Source organism: Stegostoma tigrinum, chromosome 40, assembly GCF_030684315.1.
Source record: "Stegostoma tigrinum isolate sSteTig4 chromosome 40, sSteTig4.hap1, whole genome shotgun sequence".
NCBI lineage: Eukaryota > Metazoa > Chordata > Chondrichthyes > Orectolobiformes > Stegostomatidae > Stegostoma > Stegostoma tigrinum.
The window spans coordinates 17,770,135-17,787,392 of NC_081393.1; the positions used below are offsets into that span (position 1 = coordinate 17,770,135).

At 40.4% G+C, this 17,258-nt stretch overlaps 1 protein-coding gene across 2 annotated transcripts in view; it reads left to right on the top strand.

Annotated features, from left to right (window-relative positions):
* The window catches only part of LOC132206647 (paired box protein Pax-8-like), a 57,263-nt gene that overhangs the window by 1,979 nt on the left and 38,026 nt on the right, over nucleotides 1–17,258 (top strand). Inside the window, exon 2 of one of the 2 annotated variants that reach the window (XM_059641137.1) lies at nucleotides 1–4. This exon is cut by the window's left edge and continues 34 nt beyond it. The exons of the other annotated variant lie outside the window; for it this stretch is intronic. Coding sequence (XP_059497120.1) covers nucleotides 1–4 — 4 coding nt within the window. The remainder of the gene's footprint in view (nucleotides 5–17,258) is intronic. 2 annotated transcript variants of the gene reach the window in all.

Below are 17,258 nucleotides of genomic sequence, written 5' to 3' on the forward strand. Positions count from 1 at the left end.
CCAGGTAAGATGTAAGATTAACTCGAGTATTTCCTTGTGGTAATTGCATTACCAACGGGCAGGGGCTGAAATAGTCTGACATAAGTGTGTAGTCATTTAGTAGGAGCTGAAATTGACAGGTATTAATGTGTAGTGATTTTAGCTTAGGCTGAGCTTGTGAGTTGAGAGTGTGAGAATTTTGTTACAGATTGCCACAGTGTAAGGCTGACAATATAGGCCGATGGAGGGGGAGATTAACTCTGGCGCTATAAGAATGTTGCAACTGACTGTAAAACAACGCAAAAACAAAAGTGAGGAAACGAGGTGTAGAGCTGGATGAATCCCCCTGCCCTTCTGATGCTGCTTGGCCTGCTGTGTTATCTCAGATTCTCCAGCATCTGCAGTTCCTGTTATCTCTGATACAAAAGTGGTTGCATTGGGTGCTCCTGAGATGCTGCTTGGCCTGCTGTGTTCATCCAGCCTCACATTTTATTATCTTGGAATTCTCCAGCATCTGCAGTTCCCATTATCTCTGCATTGGCTACGGGGTCTAATTTCCCCTGTAGCCTCAGATTGCAGGGATGGTCCCCGTCTGAGGGTGGGAAAATAGGGATTGTAACCCCTCCCTTCATTAGATAACCAAAAACAAAATGCGCATTTCGTGAGCCGGGCTGACTTTTAATCCCTAGCCCGCACACCCCCTCCGAAACGTTTGCAAGCCTCCGTTCAATTCCCTTCTCTCTGATAACGAAATCCTGTTCGCAATTCCAGCGAACATACAGCGGTCGACGAGAATCCGCGGCTGCCTGAGGCTGGGCTGTTAATTTCATGTTAATTTCAGCAGTTCGTAGGAAGGAACCAGGAGAGCAAATAACAGAATGTAACAACCGAATGGGGGAAGTTAGTTAGATAATAGATGAGGTTCTCTTGGGTTCCTGGTGGGGGGCTGGGTAAGACTCCGTAGTAGCTAAATAGTGATCTTTTGTCAGTGGTTCTAATGAGAGATGATACATTGATACTACAGGATTCACTCAACAGCAAAGAAATAGCAAGGTTGGTTGGGGGGGGGGAAATTACCTTCTTTTTAACGGGAAAGGGGCTTTGGAGCAGCTGGGGGTGAGGTAAAACCGCTCCCACTTACCTGCTCAGGTGTAAGCGATAAGGTCGCAGTACACTGGGAGAGATTGAGTAAAAACAAGATTGAGAATGTATGGCAAGGAATGTCAATATCATCGACTTCAACAACAGCATCAATAACAAAATAACCAACAACATCAACATCAACACTATGTTGTAAAGTGGAGGTTGACCCCCCCCCCCCACTCAGAGAGGCACGCTACACCTGATAATCTGTTAAGAGAGCCCACACTCTGTTATACAGGAGTGGTTCAATAAAATAAAGCCCTGACACTCACTTTGAAATCAACAAGTAACAATTTGAACACATTAACTAAATCGTCAGTCACCCAAAAAACTCCCCTCTAACTACCAACTATTCCTGCATAAAACAAGATTCTAATCGTATGCTGTTCTAATAGATATAAGTACAAACCAAAAAAAAATTAGTTTCTTGAAATTACAGCCAGGTTGCATCTAGAATTTTCTGTGCTTTCTCCATTGATCCTCTGTTAGGAATGTTCTCTCTGTGAATTAGAACTTAGAACATATAACAGTACAGGCCCTTCAGCCCATGATGTTGTGCTGAACTTGTGCCCAAAACCTAAGGTCTATCTAACCTCCACTGCTACCTTATACTATCATCAAATTGCTCTGTCTGGAATATTAGCTAAGAACACCAAAGTACCTTTAATAATCGGATGATGCTTTTAGTAAAAGCTGCGAGAGTTGATCACTTACCAGATGGCAGTTGGTTCTGTCCAAATTCCCTCATCATTTATACCCTTGATGACATATCAATTTCTTAAAATGGGATTGGTCTTATGTTGTCAAAACCATCAGATTTAAATTTAATTGATTTTTGGTATCTAAGGGCGTGGTTTAAATTAATTGGCTAAATTCAATTTGTTGACATGATAAAAATGCTAAAAGTACAGCCTTTTGACACAAATGTTACAATTCAGATGCTTGGCTCATCAGCAAGCTGACCACAGATCTCTATTTTTCTCCAAGCTGAGAAAAAACACATCATCATTTAAAGGGACCACAACCTGCCTTTCACTCACAAAACATCAATATTTTGAAAACACCAAATTTTAATGTCCTGCCTTTCACTCAACAAGTACTCTATCCATCTTTGCAACACATCCGCCTCAAAAAAAAGAAGCATCATTATGAAAATCTGGCTTCATTTTTCTCTTTGTTTAAAAATCCTAACTCTATTACATTACTAGATCCATAGCTCATTAATGTAGAGGACTTTATACTAATTCCATTTATACATAACATTGCACACTATTGCTTCTATCATATATACATATTTTTCTTTTAAACATGTGTTAACACATCTGCAACAACATTTACATGACCTACAGCATGTACAACTCGTAAATTAAATTCTGGTAATATAAGACTCCAATGAGATAATCTGGTGTCCTTGTCCTCGAATCTTTCCAGAAACACCAAAGGATTGCAATCGGTGTATACAACTGTCTCTGATGCATAGTTTGCAATGTAAATGTTAAAATGTTGTAAGTTCAGAACCAAACTCCATAACTCCTTTTCAATGGTTGATTATCCTTTTCTGGTGGATACTTAGTTTCTTTGAAAAATAACTGATTGGCCGTTGAATCCCACAATCATCGTCCCACAACAACACAGCTCCAACCCATACATCACTTGTGACAGTGGGGACTTTAAAGGGTTTCAAGAAATTTAGTATGGCTAAAATTGGTGCTTTCAAATTCTCAAATGCTTCCTGGAATCATTCTGTCCACCAGAATTTCAAGTTCTCCTTCAGCAAATCCATAAACAGTGCCACCATACTGCTACAGTTTTGTCCAACTTTATTGTGTAATCTGCTCAATTCCAAAAAAAATGTAGCACTTCCTTCTTCGAGAATGGTCTTGGAAATTCCTCAATCCTCACATTCCTCAGTGCTATTCATCCATGTCCGATGTTGTGCCCGAAGAACGTCACTTCCCCTCGCACAAATTCTGTTTGTCCCACGTTTACACTCAACTTTGCATTCTGTAGAAACTCAACGAGGTCTGCCAAATGCTCCATGTGATCTGCCCATGAACGGCTAAAGTCATCTACATAGACAGCACAATTAGACAATCCTGCCACAACTCTGTTCACAAGCCTTTGAGAATCGGCTGGTGCATTTTTCATTCCAAAGGGCATTACTTTAAATTGATATAGCCCGTTCGGGGTTACAAATGCAGAAACTTCTTTCACTCTCTCTGGCAAAGGTATCTGCCAGTAACCACAAAGTAAGTCCAGCTTTGTGATGTAAGTGGCTCGTCCTACTTTTTCCACACAGCCTTGGAGTTGGGTGTGAGTCTGATTTAGTCATGGTATTCACCTTCCGATAATCTATGCAGAATTGATGAGTACCATCAGATTTGGGAACCAACACAATCAGCGAAATCCACTCACTTGGACTCAGCATCATTTCCACTTCCTTCTGAACCTGTGCTGCTTTAAGAAGATTAAGCCTGTAGGGGTGTTGTTTGATTGGAACAGCATTCCCTATGTCAATCTCTTGTGGTATTAGTCCTTCCTGTTTTATTTATACATATATCCTCATTGCTCTCTAATAAGTCTTTCAATTCAATTCTCTGTTTCTGGGACAGACAGCTCACTACTCTATCCCATTCTTTAGGTTCTTGTTCATTATTCAATTTATTATGAGGCACATCACAATCCAAGCCATCAGGATTTGATTCCTCACTCTGAGTGCCAGTGACACACCTGTTTTTCCAGTTCCCTTTCCCTAATGTTTCAGCGTGTTCACATGACATACCTGATAAAGTATTTTCTATCTGTCATCTTTATCAGATAATTCACCTGACTTAACCTCTCAATCTGATTGGGACCACTAAACCTTGCTTTGATGGGGTTTGCTACCACTGGTAACAGCACCAAAACTTTAACCCCACGGGCAAACGTACAAATTTTATATTTCTTACCTGCTTCTTGCTTTATTATGTGCTGTGCCACCTTCAAATGTTGTTTAGTTAATTCATTGACTCTGTTTAGTCCTTCTCTCACCTCAGACACATAATCCAACTGTGAGATCTCTGACTTTGTGACTATTAACTTTTCCTTAATTTTAGAGACCCTCCTATTTTGTGTGCAGATATCAACTCACATGCAGTTAACTGCGTTGATCCATTTGGAGCATCTCTAATAGCAAACAATATGAATGGGATACCTTTATCCCAAACATTTGTGTAATCCTGGCAATAACCCCCAGCATGGTCTTTAGGGTCAGATGCCTCCTTTCCAATGCTCCCTGGGTCACGGATGGTACAAACAAGTGTTGGATGCCTAAACTATCCATGACCTCATGAAATAATTTGGCAGTAAAATTGGACCTTTGGTCTGACTGAATCTCCCTGGGTATTCCAGAACGGGCAAAGAAAGCAAGCAACTCGTCCACAGCATTTTTTTTTGCCTTGACTTTCCATAACGAATTACCTCCGGGGACCTGGCAAAAATATCCAATACAAATAGCAAATACTGGTTCCCACTTTTGCTTTCAGAGAAGGGACCTACACACTCAATTAAAATCTGCTTGAAAGGTTCTTCAAATGTGGGAACTGGCATCAAAAGCATCTGGCAGTATCTGAGGAGGAGAAAACAGAGCTAACGTTTCGGGTCCAGTGACCCTTCCTCAGAACTGACAACATCATCATCAATATCAACAAGATTAACAACATTATCATCAGCAATATGAACATCAACACCAAAAACATCAACAGCAACAGCAACAACATCAAAAAGAACATCAACAAGCAAACTAACATCAGCATCAACAATAAGAACAGCAGCAACAACAGAAACATCAGCACCAGCATCAGATGGCATGGTGGCCCAGTGGTTAGCACAACTGCCTCACTGCACTGGGGAGCATTGGGTCAATTCCGCCTTTGGTGATTGTCTGTGTGGAGTTTGCACAGTCTCCCTGTGTCTGTGTGGGCTTTCTCCCATCGTCCAAAAATGTGCAGATTAGATGGATTGACTGTGGGAAATGCACGATTGCAGAGACTGGGTAGAGGGTGTGTGTTTGGGTGGGATACTCTACAGATGGTTGGTGTGGACCCAATGGGCTTTAATGGCCGGCTTCTGCGCCGTAGGGATTCCACGATCAATATTGACAACAATAAGGCTTGTATTTGCAACAGAATTAACGAAATGTCCTGCGTATGAAGCTCTAATTCTGGGTCAACTTATTGGGCAAGGTCAGCTCTATTTACTCCATAAACCAGCATCGCACAGCTACACCAAAGATGACTGGCTCAGTGTGCCTGGATAACCTTTTGCAGCCATATCAGAATGAGTTCATATCATTCCAAAGCAAGCAGCTTTTAAGTCTTCTGTAAGTTTTGTGTAAGTTTTCATTTCTTGATCATGCTGGCGACAAATACAGATCAGTTCGGTGGCACTCAGATTATTAGGAAGGAAATGGGAATGCCAATTAAAACAGAATGCAAGAGCAGGCAATGATTGCAATAAACGCATGCTAAGCCCTAAAGAACCAGCCTCACGAGCAGGAGGATTTTGTATTGCTCCTCAAATGCTGAGGAACCTTTCCCAAGTCCTCAGTGAGAGGAAGGCGGTGTTTGGAGTAGAACTGCGGGTTGGCACATCGGAGTTCAGCACAACCACCAGCCCCTCCACTCCTCGACGTTATTTTGTTGGGATTTCCCTATTTTAGCGAAGTGACTGCGAAAGTTTTGTTTCATCCAAATTCAGTGCCACTCAGCAGAAAGGCAGCAGTTGGCTGTGGGTTTAACAGTTGGTTCCTCTTGGAGAAGATCATATTACATCTGAGTAGTAACATCTAGCTGTAGCTGGATGGCTGGTTTGCAGTGCAGAGCGACATTAAGAGTGTAGCTAATTTCCCACATTACCTGAAAGACTGTCCTTCACAATCATTCCCCTCGCCTGAGGCATCATCTCCCTCAGGCTGAAACACCACCAGTCATCTCTCTCCCTATAACAGGAGAACAGCCCTGTGATCTGTTAGGGCTGTAGTGTCTTCACTAATATCTAGCTGTAACTGAGCAACAATGTCTGGGCTTCCCTTTGCAATAATATCTTTAGAACTGCAGAATAACATGAGTTTATTGCTGGGTGATAATACCTGGGCAGGAATAGCCATGGGAGATGCAGGGTTACAGGAGTAGCGTAGGGCCTGGGTGGGATGCTCTTCGGAGGGTGGGTGTGGGCTTGCTGGGCCGAATTTCCACACTCTTAAGTGATTTCTGAAGAAGGGTCGAGGCCCGAAACGTCAGCCTTCTTGCTTCTCTGATGCTGCTTGGCCTGCTGTGTTCATCCAGCTCTACACCTTGTTATCTCAGATTCTAAATGAAGCTGGGAAATGAGGAATGATTGTAACTGGTTAGCTGCATCTGAGTAGTAATATCTGATTATACAATATTACATATAATAATATCTGTTTATATCTCGGCAATTATATGTGGCTTTAGCTGGGTAGTAATATCTCTTTAGATCTGGATAATAATTTGTTACTAATAATGTAGAAATACATGATTATAACTGGGTCATCATATCTGGTTATGTCCGAGCAATAATATCTAGTGTAAGTGGACAATAAAATCTGACCATTACTGGATCAGACTATCCGTTTGTAACTTTCCAAATGCCCAATTTCACTTTAACCAGGCTCCGTTGGAGTTAATGACCGTTTGAGGGGGTGTAATTTCCACGCTAAGATGCATGAAACTGTATCGAATTCATCCCTGAGCCCATAGACTGCTTGCAATCGTTGCGAAAGTCAGTAATTCAATGGGCAGAGAGAGAGAGAGAGAGAGAGAGGGAAAAAGAAATTCAAAGACGCTGGAAATCAGAAGTTGCGGAGGAACAAAATAAAAAAATGAACCCATGGAGATTTTTGCGAAGACAAACTGCGCTCTGAAGAAGGATTCGAGACGCTAATTGTATAACGCGCTCCCTCCGCGGATGCTGCTGCGTTTCTCCAGCAATTTTCCGAAGTCGTTTGCTGAAAATTCAGTGATTCTTCTGAAAATTCAGATGCACATGAAAGTTGTGGGGTTGTTGGAGGGTGGGGGGGTGGGTGATGGCAGAGGGTTATTCCATGTGTTGGTTTTCGCAAAGCTTGTTTAATGCAGCCCAGCATTTACGTGCCTGACTTCTGACAGAGGAAGGGTAAATTAAAAAACTAAAGGCTGACAGACGCAGGGCAAGCAGATTTTTTTCTCTCTCTCTCTCTTTTGGTTTTGTTTCAAACAACCGCTTGGAATAAGGGGAGCGAAGCAGGACATTCTGGGAAAGGTGTTCCAACTGTGCAGCTCCCACCCACCCCCCTCCCCCCCCCCCACAAGCCCCTACCACCTCAATCCCTAGCTCTGACCCCAGAGAACGGCGCAAACCACCAGCCTTGCTCCTGAAGCGAGAGAAACCGAGCAGTTTCCTCTGCGCAGTTACTTTTATTTTACCCCTGCCCAAAGCGGTGCTCCCTCAGATCCCGCAGTTTCCGTTCGAGCGGGATGAAGCAGTTCTCCTCAGGAACGCATGTCGATGGGCGATTTTCAAATTAATCTGCAAACCTGGGAAACGTTCCGGAGGTGGCTGCGATGTAGTTATGAGATAACGAGGTGTAGAGCTGGATGATTGTTCACTACATGTACAGTGTGTAATTAAACACATACATTCTCTACACACAAATATAAATATTGTATACATGTTTAACTACCCACACACACAAATTTGTCACAGGCAAATCAATCCATTTCCCCTCAGAACGACTTCATTCCTTTGCAAACGCAATAACAAAAGGTTTTGGGATTTGCAGGTTCTGCCAGTCACTGGGCACGGTGTAGCCAGCGTCTCTGAGCTGCCCAAAGCTCAGTCCTGCTCTCGAAGCGCCCTTCCCGGCCCCTCTATCCGTACGGATTTGTTGCGGAAGGCACCAGCTTTCGATGTGACAGAGGCTCGTTTGAACGGGGCGAGTCACCGACATGGGCTGCGCCCGGCTGCGGGGCTCTGCTTTCAACGAAACCTGCGACGGTTCAGTGTCTTCCCCTTGGATTTTTGTTTGGAGAGAGAGGGTTTAAAGATTTTTTGCATTGCATGAGCTCTGGGTTTGATTTCATTGCAATGGAGAGGTGTTGGAGCTTACTGAACACGGGCAATCCCTTCCGTACTGCATCTGCTCTCGGAATAGGGACAATTTCCGTGTACCTTCCATACCTAGTCTCTTAAAAGGGGCAATTCTGTGTACCCGCTCTGTAAGAGGGACAGTTCCATGTATGGACTACATCTACTCTTATGTAGTAGGGGCAAATCTATTTTTCTACCGTATTTGCCGTTTTAATAAGGAAAATTTATTGTATGCGATGTGTCGACTTTCCTCAGAGGAACAATTCTACCTATGTACTGTAACGACCCGCTTATTCGGGACCAGTCTTTACGTACAGCAGCTATTCTCCTAAAGCAAACAATTTCATCCATTTTAACTACTCTCCTAAGAAGGACGGCTCTGTTTATGTACTGTACCTACTCTCTAAATAGGAATAATTTCATCTATGATATCAGCATCTCGTCACTTAATAGGGACAATTCTAGCAACGCATATGCTCTCTTAATAAGATCAATTGTATATGTGAGATAACGAGGTGTAGAGCTGGATGAACACAGCATCAGAGGAGCAGGAAAGCTGACGTTTCGGGCCTAAACCCTTCTTCAGAAATTGTATATATGTTCCGTATCTCGTCTCTTAATAGGGACAAATTTGTACGCGTATTGCATCTATTCACTTTTAATGGGGGCAATTCTATACGCACTGTAGGCACTCTCTAAACAGGGACGGTCCTAATCGGAGCATATATACCGTCTCTACTCTCAATACAGAGAATTTTCTTGAAACACTGAATCTACTCTTTTAATGGGGACAATTCTATGTACATACTGCATTTTACTGTCTTCATCGAGCCAAGTCGATTCATGTACTGTATCTACTCTCTTAAGACAAGCACTTCCATGTCTCAATTGTACCAACACTCTTAACAGGAGCATTTTTAAAATTTATGTACTATACCTTCGCCCCCACTAGAAACAATTGTGTCAATGTCACATATCTCGTCTCTCAACAGGCATCATTCCTCACATGCACAGGAACTATTCACCTAATAGGTACAATTCTATTTGTAATGCATCTATTCTTTCAATTGGGACAATATTATTCGTATATAATATCTGTTCTCCGAACAGGAGCAGTACTATAAATGTTCTGTACCTACTCTCGTCTTACAGACACATTTACGTTACTGTATGTTACTCTCTTAATTAGGAAAATTCTATTAAGTACTGCGTGTACTGTCTTAATAGGGACAATTCTATGCATATCGTATATCTCGTTTCCTAATCGGGTCAGTTTTTTTTAATGTACAGTATAAACATTCTTAATATGGGCTATTTTATTTATGTACACATTTGCATAAGAATTTAATAATAAAATCCATATTTTTGATAGTACTTTATTTATGAACAGTGTCCACATTTTAAATAAGGACAATTCTATGTATATACTGTATCCACATTTTAATTTTTTGATATAATTTAATTTATGAACAGTATCTATATTTCAAATAAGGACAATTCTGTGCGTGTATGTACCCATTCTCTTAACGAGGAGATTGAATGTAGGTATTTTGTTAACTATCACAACAGGGAAAAATATATTTATGTACAGCACTCTTTCTCAATAGGAAAAATTCTATTTCTGTACTGTATCTCCTCAGCTAATAGGGATAACTCTTGTGTATGTACTGTCTTATTAGGGGCAATTCTATCCATGCACTTGACCTACTCTCTTATTAGGGACATTTATAGTTATGTTTATCTGCTTTCTTAACAGGAACATTTCAATATATGTTCCAAGATAGTGAAAATTCTATTTATGTACTGTATCCATTAGCAACACATCTATGTAATTTCAATGTCTAGTTTCCAGATAGGGACAATTGTATATGCCAATTCTCTTAATAGGGACAATTATATTTAATTATTGCACCTACCCTCATAATAGGAACAATTGAATGTGTGTTCTGTATCTAGTTTTTAAGAGACAATTCTATTTATATACAATATGAACTCTTAATAGGGAAAAATCTATTCATTTACTTTATCTACTCTTTTAATAGGGATAATGTACTTATGTACTGTAGCTGCTCCCTTAATAGAGCAATTCTCTTTCTGTCACTGTATGCTCTCTCTTAATGAGAACAATTCTCTATATATACTGTATTTACTCTCTTGAGAGAACCAATTCTATTTACTGTACCTGCTTTCTTAACAGGGACAATTCTAAGAACTGTATTAGTCTCTTAATAGGGGAAATGTTATATATGTACTGTAACATTCTCTTAATAGGGCTAGTTTTATCCACATACTAATCTACTCTGTTAATTGGGAAAATATTTATTGGCCTCTTTAGGGGGAAAATTGTATGTAAGTATGTATGTATTTACCTACTCTCATAATGGGGAGTCTTTATGTACTTACTCTCTTAGAAGGAAAAGCTCCCTTAATAAAGAGAAATCACTATTTATGAACTGTACCTACTCTCTGAATAGGGACAATTCTGTTAATGTACTGATCCACATTTCTAATAGGGGCAATTCAATTCGTTCACTTCAGCCATATATTAAGTAGGCAGAACTGTATCCAAGTGTATAGCTGTTCTCGAAACAGGGAGAATTCTATTCATTGTGTGTACCGTGACTACTCTTGTATTAGGAGCAATATGAAGGTTGCGCTGTATCCAGTCGCTTAATAGGACCAATTCTATCAGTGATCCTAAAATCTTAATCAAGACAATTGTCCACTGAGATAGTAGGAACTTATGCTGGAGAATCTGAGATAAAGTAGGAACTGGCGATGCTGGAGAATCTGAGATAGTAGGAACTGGCGATGCTGGAGAATCTGAGATAAAGTAGGAACTGGCGATGCTGGAGAGTCTGAGATAATAGGAACTGGCGATGCTGGAGAATCTGAGATAAAGTAGGAACTGGCGATGCTGGAGAATCTAAGATAGTAGGAACTGGCGATGCTGGAGAATCTGAGATAGTAGGAACTGGCGATGCTGGAGAGTCTGAGATGAAGTAGGAACTGGCGATGATGGAGAATCTGAGATAAAGTAGGAACTGGCGATGTTGGAGAATCTGAGATAAAGTAGGAACTGGCGATGTTGGTGAGTCTGAGATAGTAGGAACTGGCGATGCTGGAGAATCTTTTCTGAAGAAGGGTCTCGACCCGAAACGTCACCTTTCCTGCTCCTCTGATGCTGCTGGGCTGCTGTGTTCATCCAGCTTCACACCAATTCTCTACTGGATGGACTTTATTAATCGGGAAAATTCATTGCACGCTATTTTCTTTGTACACATAATTCGACGCATGTATTCAATCAACAGTCTTTATAAGGACAATTCTCTCTGCTGCATCGCCTCTATTCATTGCAACGCCTTGACTTATATCGGGTTTGCATTCTGTTAATAAGGTTAGTTCTATGTATGCACTGTATCCAATTTTTTAAAGAATCGCACCTGTTTATGTACTGTCCCTTGTCTCTTAATGGAGACAGTTCTAACTATGTGCTGTACCTGCTGTTTTAATCCGGTCTCTTTTATGTACAGTCTATCTACTCTCTTAATGGGGGCAATGTCTTTATATATTGTTTCTACTCTCTTAATAGGGAAAACTCTAATTATGTACACTATCTCCTCTGTTAATAGGGATGATTCAACTTATGTATTGTTTCTGCGCTCTTAAAGGAACAATTCTAATTATGTGCTGCGTCTACCTTGTTAATAGGGACTCTTCTAATTCTGTGTTGTTTCTACTCTGTTAACAGAGACACTTCTAATTATGTACTGTATCTGCTGTCTTAATAGAGACAATTCTAATTCTGTACTGTATCTACTCTCTTATTAGGGACAGTTTTAATTCTGTCGTGTATCTATTCTCCTAAGTGGACGATTCTAAATAGGTACGATATCTACTCTGTTAATAGGGATGATTCAACTTACGTACTGTTTCTACTCTCTTAGTCGGGACAATTCTAATTATGAACAGTATCTCCTCTCATTAGGGACAATTATAATTATGAACTGTATCTACTCTGTTAATAGGGACAATTCTACTTACGTACTGCATCTACTCTCCAAACAGGGACAACTCTAACCGTGTATTGTTTCCAGTTTCTTAGTAGGGACAATTCTAATTATGATTTGCTTCTACTATCTTAATAGAGACAGTTCCAGCCATGTACTGTATCTGCCCTCTTAATAAGGATGATTTTACTTAAGCACTGAAGCTCCTCTCTTAATTTGGACAATTCCAATTATGTATTGTATCTACTCTCGTAATAGGGACAATCATAATTATGTGCTGTATCTACTCTCTTATTAGTGGCAATATTAATTATGTACCATATCGCCTCTCTAAATAGGGACAATTCTAATTAAGTATTGTTTCTACTCTCTTAATAGAGACAATTCTAATTCTGTACTATATCTACTCTCTTGTTAGGGACAGTTTTAATTCTGTAGTGTATCTATTCTCCTAAGGGGACGATTCTAAATATGTATGATATCTACTCTGTTAATAGGGATGATTCAACTTATGTACTGTTTCTACTCTGTTATTAGAGGGAATTCTAATTATGTATTGTGGCTACTTTGTTAATAGGGACTCTTCTAATTCTGTATTGCTTCTACTCTGTTAATAGAGACCATTCTACTTCTGTACTTTATCTATTCTCCTATTGGGGACAATTCTAATTATGTACTATATCACCTGTCTTAATAGGGACAGTTCTAATTATGAGCTGTATTTACTCTCTTATTAGGGACAATTTTAATTACGTACCGTATCTCCTCTCTTAACAGGGACAATTCTAACTGCGTATTGTTTCCAGTCTCTTAATAGGGACAATTTTAATGTTATATTGTTTCTGCCCTCTTAGTAGGGACAATTCTAATCTTGCACGGTATCTACTCTCTTAATAGAGTCAATTTTATTCATATACTGTGTCTATTCACTTAATAAAGTTAACATTATTGATGTGCTTCATCCACTCTCTAAATAGGGAGGATTTTATAAACGCATTATCCCTACTTTATTAATAAGGAGGCAACAAAGTAACAAAGAAAAAAGGTCTGAAGAAGGGTCCTGACACAAAACAGCAACTTTCCTGCTCCTCTGATGCTGCCTGGCCTGCTGTGTTCCTCCAGCTCCACACTGTGTTATCTCTGATTCCAGCGTCGGCAGTTCTTGCTGTCTCTCTATTAATGAGCACATTTGTTCGTGTGTGCTTTATCTACGCAATGAGTAGAAACAATTCGATATGTGTACCAAAGCTACAGTCTTCATAGGATCTATTCTCTTAGTAGGGGCAATTCCAATTATCGACTCTCTTCAGAGGGTCAATTAATTGTGTGTACTGCACCCACTTTCTTTACAGGATCACTTCTATATATGTACTGTACCGACAGCCAACAAGGAAAATTCTGTTTATGTACTCCACCCAGTCTCTTAACAGGGACAATTCCATCTCGGTACTGAAGCTATTCCCCTATTAAGGATATTTGTATTTTTATATTGCGTTTAACTTCTTAACAGAGACAATTCTATGCACGTACTACATGCAGTCTCTTAACAGGGACAATCCCATTAATGAACAGTACAGTCTCTTTTAATTACAACAATAGTAAACCAGTTATCCACTCTCCAAATGGGGAGATTCCTATTTATGTATTGTGCTCTCTCTCTAATAGGAACAATGTGGTGTAGCCCCTCTTTCAATAGTGACAATTCTCTGTATTCACTGTGCCTACTCTCTCATTCGGAACAAGCCTATTAATCTGCAGTAGTTACCTTCTGAATCAGAGCAGATACTAGTATACTCATGGTCGGCATGCAGTCTCTGAATAGGGGAAATTCTATAATGTATTCACTCTCTTACCGGAGCAATCCTACTTAAGTACTGTACATGCCCTCTTAATTAGAAATATTCAATTCATATACTTTCTGTGCTCGCCTAATAGGGACAATCTACGTATATTCTATACCCACACTCGGTATAGGGATAATTCTATGTATGCTCTATACTCACACTCTGTATAGGGACAATTCTGTGTAAGGTTCTATACCCGCATTCTGTATAGGGACAATTCTATATATATTCTATGTATGTTCTATAGCCACACTCTGTATAGGGACAATTCTATGTATGTTCTATAGCCACACTCTGTATAGGGACAATTCTATTTATGTACATGACCAACTCGCTTAATCGGGACAATTGCATTTTTGAATGGTAGCTACCATCTTAACAACAAGAGTTCTGTCATATTAATGTGTCTACTTTCTTATCTGGGCACGTTTAGGTATGTACTGTCGGCACTCTCTTTATCGGGACAATTCTGTTTCAGAACTATACACTGTCGCTTAATCAGGTCAGATCAATTTGTGCAGTGTAAGCGATGTCCTACAAGCAACAATTCCACATGTGTTTCCACATCGACTCTCTTATTCGGATCAATTCCCTTTATGCACTGTATCTAATTTCTTAATGACGACAACACTATGTTTTTGCTGTATCCTTTGTCTAATTCGGGACAATTCTCTGTCTGTATTGTATGGACTTTCTTAATTGGATAATTGAACGTATATCCTGCGTCTACTCACTATTCAGGGACAATTTTATATCTGAAAAGTGTCTACTCTCTGAAGAGGGACAAATATACTGAGATAAAACAGTGCGAAGCTGGATATACACAGCAGGCCAGGCAGCATCAGAGGAGCAGGAAGGCAGACAATTCGGGTCGAGACGCTTCTTCAGAAAAATATACTGTATTTACTATCTTAATAGGAGGCAGTTTCATTTATATAAATGCTTAAGATGAAAAGTTATACGCATGTATTCTCATAATGGGGATAATTTCACTTACAAATTGTATCTACTCCCTTAATAGGCACTCTTCTGTTTACACACTGTGGACACTCTTAATAGGCATGCTTCTGTTTACACACTGTGGATACTCTCCTAATAGGCACGCTTCTGTTTACACACTGTGGATACTCTCTTAATAGGCACGCTTCTGTTTACGCACGGTCGATACTCTTAATAGGCACGCTTCTGTTTACGCACTGTGGATACTCTTAATAGGCACGCTTCTGTTTACACACTGTGGATACTCTCTTAATAGGCACGCTTCTGTTTACGCACTGTGGATACTCTTAATAGGCACGCTTCTGTTTACACACTGTGGATACTCTCTTAATAGGCATGCTTCTGTTTACGCACTGTGGATACTCTCTTAAAAGGCACGCTTCTGTTTACGCACTGTGGATACTCTCTTAAAAGGCACGCTTCTGTTTACGCACTGTGGATACTCTCTTAAAAGGCACGCTTCTGTTTACGCACTGTGGATACTCTTAAGAGGCAAACTTCTGTTTACACACTGTGGATACTCTGAATAGGCACACTTCTGTTTACACACTGTGGGTACACTCTTAATAGGCACGCTTCTGTTTACACACTGTGGATACTCTTAATAGGCACGCTTCTGTTTACACACTGTGGATACTCTCTTAATAGGCACACTTCTGTTTACGCACTGTGGATACTCTTAATAGGCACGCTTCTGTTTACACACTGTGGATACTCTTAATAGGCACGCTTCTGTTTACACACTCTGGATACTCTCTTAACAGGCACGCTTCCGTTTACTCACTCTGGATACTCTCATAAGAGGCACGCTTCTCTTTACACACTGTGGATACTCTCCTTATAGGCACGCTTCTGTTTACACACTGTGGATACTCTCTTAATAGGCACGCTTCTGTTTACACATTATGGATATTCTGAATAGGCACACTTCTGTTTGCACACTGTGGATACTCTTATTAGGCACGCTTCTGTTTACACACTGTGGATACTCTCTTAATAGGCATGCTTCTGTTTATACACTGTGGATACTCTTAATAGGCACACTTGTGTTTACATACTGTGGATACTCTTAATAGGCAGGCTTCTGTTTACACACGGTGGATACTCTTAATAGGCCCACTTCTGTTTATAAACTGTGGATACTCTCTTAATAGCACGCTTCTGTTTACACACTGAGTAAACTTTTAATAGGTACGCTTCTGTTGACACACTGCGGATACGCTTAATAGGCACGCTTCTGTTTACGCACTGTGGATACTCTCTTAATAGGCACGCTTCTATTCACACACTGTAGATACTCTGTTAATAGGCATGGTTCTGTTAACACACTGTGGATACTCTTAAGAGTCACGCTTCTGTTTACACACTGTGGATACTCTTAATAGGCACGCTTCTCTTTACACACTGTGGATACTCTCTTAATAGGCACGCTTCTGTTTACGCACTGTGGAATCTCTCTAAATAGGTCCGCTTCTGTTTACACACTGTGGGTTCTCTCTTTAAAGTTACACTTCTGTCTAAACACTGTGAATGCTCTTAATAGGCACGTTTCTATTCACGCACAGTGGCTACTTTCTTAATAGGCACGCTTCTGTTTACACACTGAGGATACTCTATTAATAGGCACGCTTCTGTTTACACACTGTGGATACTCTCTTAATAGGCACGCTTCTGTTCACACACTGTGGATACTCTTAATAGGCAGGCTTCTGTTTACACACTGAGGATACTCGCTTAATAGGCACGCTTCTGTTTACACACTGTGGATACTCTCAATAGGCACGCTTCTGTTTACACATTGTGGATTCTCTCTTATTAGGCACGCTTCTGTTTACACACTGTGGATACTCTTAATAGGCACGCTTCCCTTTACACACTGTGGATACTCTTAATATGCAGGCTTCTGTTTTCACACTGTGGATGCTCTATTAATAGGCACACTTCTGTTTACACTCTGTGGATTCTGTCTTAATAGGCACGCGTCTATTTACACACTGTGGATACTCTTAATGGACACGCTTCTATTTACACACTGTGGATACTCTTAATAGGCACGCTTCTCTTTACACACTGTAGATATTTTCTTAATAGCCATGCTTCTGTTTACACACTGTGGATACTCTCTTAATAGGCACGCTTCTGTTTACACACTGTG